The sequence below is a fragment of the Papio anubis genome, chromosome 17, assembly GCF_008728515.1.
Source record: "Papio anubis isolate 15944 chromosome 17, Panubis1.0, whole genome shotgun sequence".
In the NCBI taxonomy this organism is placed as follows: domain Eukaryota; kingdom Metazoa; phylum Chordata; class Mammalia; order Primates; family Cercopithecidae; genus Papio; species Papio anubis.
The window spans coordinates 47,990,636-48,001,372 of NC_044992.1; the positions used below are offsets into that span (position 1 = coordinate 47,990,636).

The 10,737-nt window shown below is 40.0% G+C and overlaps 1 protein-coding gene across 1 annotated transcript; it reads right to left on the reverse strand.

The window, feature by feature from the left end:
* Nucleotides 1-656: 656 nt before the first annotated feature.
* Nucleotides 657-10,180, reverse strand: KRT20 (keratin 20). The gene is made up of 8 exons (XM_003913005.5): nucleotides 9,718-10,180; nucleotides 7,522-7,604; nucleotides 5,574-5,730; nucleotides 5,060-5,221; nucleotides 4,766-4,891; nucleotides 3,099-3,319; nucleotides 2,348-2,385; nucleotides 657-1,427 (listed from the first exon to the last, which is right to left on the reverse strand). Exons 1-8 carry the CDS (start codon nucleotides 10,105-10,107, stop codon nucleotides 1,330-1,332), a joined length of 1,275 nt encoding a protein of 424 aa, XP_003913054.1. The 5' UTR covers nucleotides 10,108-10,180; the 3' UTR covers nucleotides 657-1,329.
* Nucleotides 10,181-10,737: the final 557 nt, after the last annotated feature.

Here is a 10,737-nt window from a genome sequence, read left to right on the forward strand (position 1 = left end):
TATGCAATGATTGCTCACTAAAATGCAGAAAGGGTGAGGTTACAATGTGTGTTTTTCTTTTTTTTGGATTTGGCTTCTTTCACTTAGCATATTTTCAAAGTTCATCTCTGTTATAGCATGTGTTAGTACTTCATTCCTTTTTATTGATGAATGAGATTCTATTGTGTGGATATATTACATTTTGTTTATCCATTCATCAGTTGATGGACATTTGAGGTGTTTTGCTTTGAGACTCTTATGAGTAATGCTGCTATGAACATTTGTGTATAAAAGGGCACATCGTATGATCCCATTTATATGAAATGTCCAGAGTAGGCAAATCCGTAGAGAGGGGAAGTAGATTAGTGGTTGTCAGGGGCTGGGAGGAAGGGAAATGGGGGGTGACTACTAAGAGGTACAAGATTTCCTTTTGGGATGATGAGATGTTCTAAAATTAGGTAGTGGTGACGGTTGCAAAATATTTTAAGCATACCGAAGACCACTGAATTGTACACGTTGTGAGGGTGAATTTCATGGTGTGTGAATTATGTCTCAATAAAGCTGTTATTAAAAAAAATTTCATTAAAAATATATGTTCACCATATATAAAAAAAGAGAGCACCTGATACTATATGCAGCTTATTATCAAAAGGAGACACATTTTGCCTTGAGAAGGGTTTCGGTAATGTTTTTAATCTATTTCCATTTTAAGTATAGTGTACTTCACTCTTATTCTGCTCCGCATTTGTGATTGAATTTGACTCTCAAATTATTCAAAGAGCTGTGTAGACTTTTAAAAGGCAGTAGAAACAATGGGAAAAAGCAGAGATAGCTCAAAGGTTGTAGAGTTGTACTGATGCTGAAAAATCAATGAGATTAACCAAGAAATTGGCTCAATAAGAAACCAGGGACTCCCAAAGGGGGTTTTACAATTCAGAAACAGGAAAAAATTAGAAACCAGTTTATTTGCAATTTGCATAGATTCCTGTACTTTGTGAGGTTTAGTATAATTGAAATGTATTGCAATTTTCAGGAACATTACCTACAAATTGATATTAGGTGGTCTATAGCTTGTAATTGATGTGCTTCATGATAAAGATGGCAGTAATGATGTTTTAAATATTCTAGTGCTCATTGGATTTCATTTTTGCAGGCAATTTGCAGCTCCTCTGAGTAAAATATTTATATTCAATTACAGAGTCTGATAAATAGGATTTCCCCCACCCCACCCCTTCTAATCACTGCAAAGTATTAATAGTGCTTTCTTATGGCCGATTTCTTGCAGGGAGCAGATAAGATTATAGCCTCATTTCTTTCAAAACCTCAGCAGCATCTCCTTCTGGTAGCCATTTAGATACTTTCTTCCACCTCTTTGACTTCAGATGACACGACCTTGCCATCCACTACTTCTTGCACGACTGTCTTAATCTTCCTGGTTTTCTTTATATCTGAATTCATATTAAACATTAAATGTTAATTCAGGCACATGACTCTACTGATTTATAATATTCAACTTTAAATTATTATTCTTTTTACTTATTTCCTTCTTTTAGAAAAATATGTTAAACCCATCCTCTTTCTCAAAAAATCTTAAGTCCATTTTATAAATAGATACAGAAAATGTGCTTCTCCCCAAATTTACAAATATCCTACTCTTATAAATTCAAGAAATAAATGATCTTGAATTTAAGTGGAATTCAGATTTTGTCTTGTTTTTCCTTTTCAGGATCTCAGATGTCTCAAGATAGCAATAGCACAGGCCAAAAAAATCACCCCGTTCTGAGGAGTGTGCCCAAGTTCCCACATAGAGGGTTTCTTTATGCCATGTACAAGATTTTTAGAATCCCTGGTGTCATATCTGCTCTTTTGAGAATTGGCCTTTGCTATGGTTTGAATGTGTTCCCTAGAGTTCATGTGTGGAAAACTTAATCCCCAATGTAACAGTGTTGGGAGGTGGGGCCTAGTAAGCGGTGATTAGATGATGAGGGCTCTGCCCTCATGGATGGATTAATGTGGTTACCATGGGAATGGGTTAGTTATTGTGAGAGTGGGCTAGTTATAAAAGCAAGATCAGCCTTCTTTTTCTCTCTGGCTCTCATGCACACTCTTTCGTGCTTCTACTTTCTGCCATGGGATGATGCAGCAAGAAGGCCCTCACCAGATGTTGGCACCTTGATATTGGACTTTCTGGCCTCCAGAACTGTGAGCCAAGTAAACTTCTATTGTTTGTAAATTATTCAGTCTCAGGTATTCCATTACAGGAGCAGAAAACAGACTGAAACAGCCTCACTTTACTTTTTATCCATGGGAGATAGTTATTGGAAAGCAGCTGAGTGTCATAGAAAATGTGCAAAAATTTAGAACTTACCTCTCTCTTCCAGGGTGCTTAACTGATACTCTGTAGTTCTGTTTTGTTTTTTTTTTTTTAATGAAAAGAAGAAAAAAGAAACAGAAAAAAGGATTATTGCTGTTTTGAAAATGGAATGCACTCTTGTTTTTTATATTTCAAAGTCCAAGTGAATGTGTTTTAATGCTTTCATGTATCTTTCCCTTTTACATTGCTTGTTATTGCAAACTTGAGCGTTTTACTTTTTAACTTGAAAAATACATAGCTTTAAAACTGACCAGTTTAATATAAGCTAAGAAGTTCCTCTAATTAAAGTAACAAAATTACAATGGAAGTTTAAATCTTGTGTTGTCTTGTTGATGTTCTTAGGTATGGTATCTGAAGACAGTTGCTGCTGCCACACTGATGATTCTGGCTCCCTTGGACCTCAGCAACTTATTTTCTAATTCATGAGCTCTCAATTAGAATTTCCAAAAGGCTGTTATGCCTTCAATTATATATTTATGATGAAAATTAATATCAGCATAATCTATCATTTGGAGAATTATCTTCTAACTCAGTCCTATCACATGATCTCAAGGCTGTACTTGATATTTTGGGCGTGTGTCTACTTTTTGGTATATTTTCGTTTTGGTGGTGGTGGTGAGGCGCGTGTGAGTATAATTACTTCTGTCCTAGGGATTGCATTGGTGCTGGGTAATGAGTGACAGGGACATTAAAATAGAAGTGCATACAGACATTGACACCTATTCCTTGATTCTAAGAGCCTTACCTTACGTCTTCTCCTTCCAGAAGGCGGCGGTAAGTAGCAATTTCCTGCTCAAGCCGAGTCTTTATGTCAAGAAGGATATGGTATTCATTGTTCTGGCGTTCCATGTCACTCCGAATCTGCATCAGTTGGGCCTCCAGAGAGCTCAACAGCGACTGGAGGTTGGCTAACTGGCTGCTGTAACGGGCTTTGGTCTCCTCTAGGGTGTGCTCCAAAGACTCTTTCTATGAGCACAAGAAAAATAGGGCATTTCTTGTCTAAGGACTTGATTCAAGAGATGGGTCAATTTTAATTTATTTTGAGAAGGGTCTCTGCAGTTCATCACTGTGGGCATGGTGTGTATTTCTAGCTCCATCTCCCACTCTTCCCAACTAGGCAACCTCAGCCAGCCAGCTAGGATCATTAGCTCTTGGGGTTTTTCTTTGCTTGTAGCTTTGCACCCACTGTTCTCTCAGTGCAGCACATTGTAGAATTGTTCTCAATATTTGCTTCCCCACCATGTGAAGATGTTATACCTCTCACTCCTTCATCAGACCTGGCCATGTGATCTGTGGCATTTCTCAGTTGCAGGATTAGATTCCTTTAATCCATTGACACCTGGCTGGGTCATGTGACTCTCTTTGGTTAATGAAATGCCGGTCAAACTGACAAATGCCTTTTCTTTTTCTTTTTTTTTTTTTGAGATGGAGTCTTGCTCTGTTCCCCAGGCTGGAGTGCAGTAGTGCGATCTCGGCTCACTGCAACCTCTGCCTCCTGGGATCAAGCGATTCTCCTGCCTCAGCCTCCAGTAGCTGTGATTATAGGCACACACCATCATGCCCAGCTTATTTTTGTATCTTTAGTAGAGATGGAGTTTCACCATATTGGCCAGGCTGGTCTCGAACTCCTGACCTCAAGTGAGCCTCCTGCCTTGGCCTCCCAAAGGACAAATGCTTTTTCTAAGGAGAAGCTTTAAGAGCTATCAAGTGGCCCAACCATTGCTCTTTTCTTTCTGCCAGAACACTGGCTTGTCCTAGGTAGGGCCTACCCCTTTAGCCTTGCCCTTGGAAAGGAAATGTCATGATGGATGTAGTATTGTGGCTGCAGGCCACTGTGGTTTGAGGGATTCTGGTTACCACAGCATAATTTGTCGTGGGCTGGCTGGTTTGCTTGGCCTGGAATGTCTCTAGTTCATTCTCCAGCTTAAAATTGTATCTTAAATTTTAAGATCTGGTATAATGAACACATACAGGGGAATAACAGACACGGGGGCCTAACAGAGGCTGGAGGGTAGGAGGAGGGAGAGGATCAGGAAAAATAACAAATGGGTATTAGGCTTAATACCTGAGTGATGAAATAACCTGTACAACAAACCCCCATGACACAAGTTTAACTATATCATAAATCTGCCTATTACCCCTGAACTTAAAAGTTATAAAAATATCTGGTTTAAATGCCACTTTCCCTGTGAAATCTTCCAGATTTACTCTTTCCTCTGCATACATGCAGTACATTGCCCTTTCCTCGATTTCTCTCTGTCCTTTGATTATAATCAGTTGTTCGGCCTCTTTCCCTGCCAGCTCTGCAAGGGGAAGGGTTATTTCTTGTAGGTCTTTGCATTTCTAAGTTCCTAACAGAGGACCTTGGTAAACACATACTGGATTGAGAAAGAGAAGTTAGATGTGCTTTACCATGCTGAGATGGGACTGGAGGTCTATCTCGAGGCTCTGGGAGGTGCGTCTCAGCTCTGTTAGTTCAACCTCAGTTCCTTTTAATTCTTCAGTGTTCACTGTGACCTGTTGCTGCAGAACTTCAGTCTACAAAGTGCCGAGAGTGAAAAAAAAAAAAAACAGTTGAGAGATGGAAATAAGAAAGACAAGACAGAAAGAGAAAGAAAGAATGAACAAATGAAGAAGAAACTGAGTTATCTCTTTCTGGAGGAAAGCTTCTACACATTTGCTCACACTTTACAATTGTGCAGTTACCTGTCTCTCAAACTGTTCTTTGGCCTCTTGAAGGTTCTTCTGGGCCATGACTTCATACTTCTGCCTCATTTCATTCATGATGGCACCAAGGTTCAGGCCTGGAGCAGCATCAACCTCCACATTGACAGTGTTGCCCAGATGCTTGTATAGACCATCGACTTCCTATGAAAGTGAAAATTCTGATTGATTTTAGTCTGAAGCACATTCTCAGATAAGGTTGGGCAGAAAAGACATAAGAAGTCTCATGACCTCTTTCATTGGCAATGAGTAAAAAAGAAATAAAATAATAACTTGTGTTGGGCTTATTGTGGTCCAGGTACTGCTCTAAGTCATTTAACCTACAACAACATTATGAAAAGAAGGCGGGGCTTGTATCACTATTGTCATCATCATCATCTCTGTCATTACCACCACCAACTCTTCCCCCTTCTCCTGTTTCTCCTGCTCCTCCTATTATTATTATTATATAGAACCATTCTATCATTTCCAATACCACTTCTGAATATTTTCTTACCTCCTGATGCTCTTTTTTGAGGAGAGCTAGGTCTTTATTCAGTTCTTCAACTTGAATCTCCAAATCTGTTTTATGTAGGGTTAGGTCATCAAATACCTTATTCAGGCCTTGGAAATCAGCTTCCACTGTTAGGCGTATTCCCCTCTCAGTCTCATACCTGGGAATTAATTAGTATACAGAGATAACTGGTCCTTCTGTAGCCATTATAAGAGAGAGAATCTAATATAATGAGATAGGTTTTTAAATGTGGCTTATGAGGAGATCAATTTCAATACTTTATAATGTCTGCCTTTATACATTCATGAAATGTACATAAGAACCTAGGAATCAGACAATTTGCTCAATAATATGATCTCTATAATTTGGAGTGACTGGAAAAAGGCAATCTGAAATAATTTTGAGCACTTCTAAATTCTAGAGTTTATCTTACAAGAAATTAAATTGTGTTAATTATTGTGTTGGCAAAGGGTTCTCATTATTGATATTAAATACTTTTACTTAATGAATGTACATGATCAATTTATTTTTATAACTTTGTGAACTGAGGCATCCAAAGTGACTTATCTCAAACAGCTCTACATCCTCCTCTACAATCTTACATACACTCTCTGTCTCTCTCACTATATGTATATATATGTGTGTGTGTGTGTGTGTGTATTTGAGACAGGGTACCACTCTGTCACCCAGGCTGGAATACAGTGATGCGATCATGGCTCCCTGCAGCCTCAACCTCCTGGGCTCAAGCAATCCTCTCACCTTAGCCTCCCAAGTAGCTGGGACCACAGGTGTATGCCACCACGCCCAGCTACTTTTTGTATTTTTGTGTAGAGACGTGGTTTCGCCATGTTGCCCAAGCTGTTCTCAAACTCCAGGACTCAAGCAAACCGCCTGCCTCAGCCTCTCAAAGTGCTGGATTACAGGCATTAGCCACCACGCCCTGCCCAATTTCCTAAAATATCCAGCTTTAAAAAGTGACAATGCAATGGGACACTCAGTGCTAGGTAAAATTGTAACTAATGCACCTTTACTGCTTTAATCTTTGGATTTGATTTCCTATTTCCTTCTAGTTAATCTCTTGGAGCATTAAAAGGCTACTCTTCTAACCACAAAAGGCTTTTTGGTGTTAATGCATTGTACAAATTCAGGATGAAGATGCCCTAGTGTGGAAGCTGTTTGTAAGGAACAGCTCTGGTCACATGTGGTGTGATGACTACAGAGAAAGTAAACACAATTTTTTCTTTTTTTTTGAGACAAGGTCTCACTCTGTCACCCAGGCTGGAGTGCAATGTCACGATCTCGGCTCACTGAAATCTCTGCCTCCCAGGTTCAAGTGATTCTCCTGCCTCAGCCTCCCAAGTAGCTGGGATTATAGACATGTGCCACCACACCCGGTTAATTATTATAGATTGGTCCTGATTCTTTGGTTGGCCAGACCATCCTGTAAAACACTGGCAAACCAGAAATCATCAAGAGTCACCCCTGGAACTTGGGTCATACACTTGCAGGTACTTGAATGAACATGGAGAATTACTTGGAGAATCACCAAGGGTAGACTTAAGACTCTCTTTAGATAACAGAAAGGCACTTAGGGAGAAGGAGAATTGTAAATTGCTTTCTTATTACTCCAAAGGGCAGAATTAGGTTTAGTGGGTTAAAAGGTAGATACCAGGTTACTGAAAAAAAAAAACTTAGCAACCGGTAATAACAAAGGAGAATAGTAGTTACTGGAGGTGTTCAGTTACATGCCAGGGGATCAAGAGAGAGAAGGTCATCCCTGAGTGCTGGGCTAGCTTCTAACACGTAGCTTCTAACCTCCTTTAGGCTTCAGGATTCTGGAAACATTGAACCGTGGTTCCTTTACCAACAATGATATGGAAAGCTGATTATCTGGAAGGACTACTAAAGGAATTCTTTTTCAGAAACTTTTGCCACATATTAGGGAACCTACTTCAGTCTGAAGTCCTCAGCAGCCAGTTTAGCATTATCAATTTGCAGGACACATCGAGCATTTTGCAGTTGAGCATCCTTAATCTGGAAAATACATGAGAAAGAATGACATTTTCTTTTCTAAAAATTTATTTATTTATTTATTTAGACAGAATCTTGCTCTGTTGCCCAGGCTGGAGTGCAATGGTGCGATCTTGGCTCACTGTAACCTCTGCCTCCCAGGTTCAAGCGATTCTCCTGCCTCAGCCTCCCGAGTAGCTGGGGTTACAAGCATCCACCACCATGCCCGGCTAATTTTTGCATTTTTAGTAGAGATGGGGTTTTGCCATGTTGGCCAGGCTGGTGTTGAACTCCTGACCTCAGGTGATCCACCCACCTCAGCCTCCCAAAATGCTGGGATTACAGGCATGAGCCACCACGCCCAGCCAAGAATGACATTTTCAATTGGATAGGTGTTTACAAGGATTTAGTTTATCTCCAGCTGCAGTGACTATTATGTCAAAAATGATGTTTATTTCAAGCATTTCTACAAGAAAATATAGAAAAAATAATGACATGGGTGTTTAACATAATAGAGTCATAAAATGCAACCCTAGATGCCCCAGGGTTTGGTCTACTTTCTTGTGATTTTACAGAAGGAGAATTTAACTTAACTTGAGTCATCAGAACTTACTGAGTGCCTCGCCTTTGATGTTTCGGCTTATAACGTTTCTTTTAGCCCCCCTGGTCTGGTGAGCTCCCATTCCTCCCTCATGTCTCAGGTTCGACAACATTGCTTCAAAGGAGCCTTCACAGATGCTCTCAAAACTGAACTGGATGATCTGCCTGTGCTCTCATTATCCCTCTGTGTGCTGGTCCCTCTGTCCATCCCTGTTTCCTCATAAATCACATTGTGTCCACCATACTATTCCTCAGTGCCTAGCATGGTGCCCAGCACCTAGTTAGTGTCATTCAGTATTGGCTGAATGAAAGAACATGATACATAAAAGAACTAAATGCATGATGGATGCATATAGGTGAAAAATCTACTTGCAGAGGATGTTGCAATGACATTTCTCTTTCAATGGATCCAGTTTTGGAGAGGGCTGCTCCCTACGGATGGGACTGTCCAGCTCAATGGGACGGATGGCCTGTGCCTGTGTATTTGAGATGAGCCAAAGTAGAGTCAGAAACATGAGACAGGTGTGGTTCGAACATTTTTAGTGAGAGCCTAAGAAGGAGGAACTTTATTCCGGAAGGGCAATTTAAATACCATTGCTTCACACGCCCATAGTTTCTAAAATTCCAAAGCAACTTCCCATAGAGTCCGAATCAAATTGCTCTGATGTTTAGCACAACTCAAGAAAAATAGACTTGCTGGTAAGTAAATGGGCTTTACTCTAAAGGAGTATGAATCTTAACACAGAAATGACAGTGAACACTTTTCTGGATTAGATAAGAACTTTAATTCGAAGCAAGTGCTCTGTGTCATATATGAAATGTTCAATTAGGAGCAAAGTCTTCTGCTTCTATTCCATGCAACTGATAAAATACAGAGCTCCACCCTTTTTTTGATGACATAGGAGGAGGTTGTGATATGATTGCAATAAACATGAATTGGGGGCAATAGAATATTTTATTACTGTAGAATTAGTTTCTGAACTGCTTGATGCTGATGGTCATGTTATTAAACAGGGCACTTAAAAATCCAGGCATCATTAAGACCCATATTCCTGCCACACTGTTTCCACCCAGAATCACTTTGTTATTTAAATCTGCAGTACAGTATTCTAATGGTCATACCTTATAATATTTACTTAAATAAAAGGAGAAAAGTCTTTGAATTGACTGGGGTTTCAAAACTTGAGGACTAGATGAAAAACTAAGAGAGATTTATCACATAATTAATTTTTAGCTCTTTTCAGAAAGATTGCTCACTATACATTTAGCCCTGATGTGGTAAGCTGTGACAAAGATTTATTTTATTCCGGAGGATAAAATGTTCATATTTTGTATATAATTTTATTAAACATTAAAAATAGCATGATTTAAGGTCATCCTGTTATACAGTCTAAAGGTAGATGAAAGAATTTTTGTAGATGTAACATTTTAGCCTAATTGGCTTTACAACGTCCATTTGGACCTGCCTAACATAGATAACCTCTTGATTTAACTTTCAGCTAAACACAGACTAGGAAACACAGGCGTCATCTCTCACCTGATTTCGCAGTTCTTCAATTTGTTTGTAATACGCGCTGTAGTCACGACCAGCCCTCGGGGCGTTGGTTTCGTACCACTGCTTGATCTGTACTTCAAGTCTGGAGTTGGACTGCTCCAGGGTCCGCACCTTTTCTAGGTAGCTCGCTAGACGGTCATTTAGGTTCTGCATGGCCATTTTCTCATTGCCAACAAACAGGTCCCCGCCGCCGGTGAGGTCGCTCCCATAGTTCACCGTGTGTCTGGAGTTGGAGATGCGGATGCCTCGGCCTCCAGCACCCCCATAAACGCTGGGTGTCATCCCGAGGCGCTGCGTGCCCACTGTACTGACTACAGAGGCCTGCAAGGAGTTGCTGAGGCTTCTGTGGAAGCTTCTGCGACTGAAATCCATTGCAGATTCCAGGAGGGAGCACCTGTAGCTTCAGGATGGTTGGGGCAGAGTGTGTCTCATGGAGGGTGTTGAGCTAGCCTTTTATGAAGTCCACAGGCAAGAAACTCCTCCTCTGCTGACATGTCACTAGGATTGGCACCACGGTCCACCTTGCCTTGCTTCCACGCCCCCCCCTTTGTATAACAATATGTTAATATGTTTAATTCAATTCCAGAAAATAGCACTAGAGGCATTTATTGGAGGCTTTTATCAGGGGCAACTTTTTTTTTTTTTTTAATTAAACAGGTAACAAAAGGAAACAGGAAGGTGTGTTCTTTTAGCCCATGCACCTGCCTTGGCAGGTTTTTTTCATCCTAACATACACATAAAGAATATTTATAATCCTCATGTATAATTTAGGTATGTAAAAAGGCAGATGTGCCTACATAACTGAAAGTCACAATGGAGATAAAGGACAATGGTTTATTTGTATTGAGGAATTGCTCTTCAGAACCTCTGTTTCATGCTTTACTTGTGTTTGGCTTTTAAGTTTATTCTGTTTTGGACATCTTATTTTATAAGACTATTAATATATTTTGTACAGACACAAAACCTCAAATCCCTAAACCAGGAATGAAACCATTGTACATT

Excerpts from the sequence above, each read along its gene's own strand:
- KRT20 (XM_003913005.5), bottom strand. The coding sequence starts at position 10,107 with ATGGATTTCAGTCGCAGAAGCTTCCACAGAAGCCTCAGCAACTCCTTG. Across the intron at positions 4,892-5,059 it reads AAGAACAGTTTGAGAGACAG|ACTGAAGTTCTGCAGCAACA; the intron begins GTAACTGCACAA and ends GGCACTTTGTAG. Across the intron at positions 1,428-2,347 it reads AAGCACCCTGGAAGAGAGAG|ATATAAAGAAAACCAGGAAG; the intron begins GTAAGTTCTAAA and ends ATATGAATTCAG.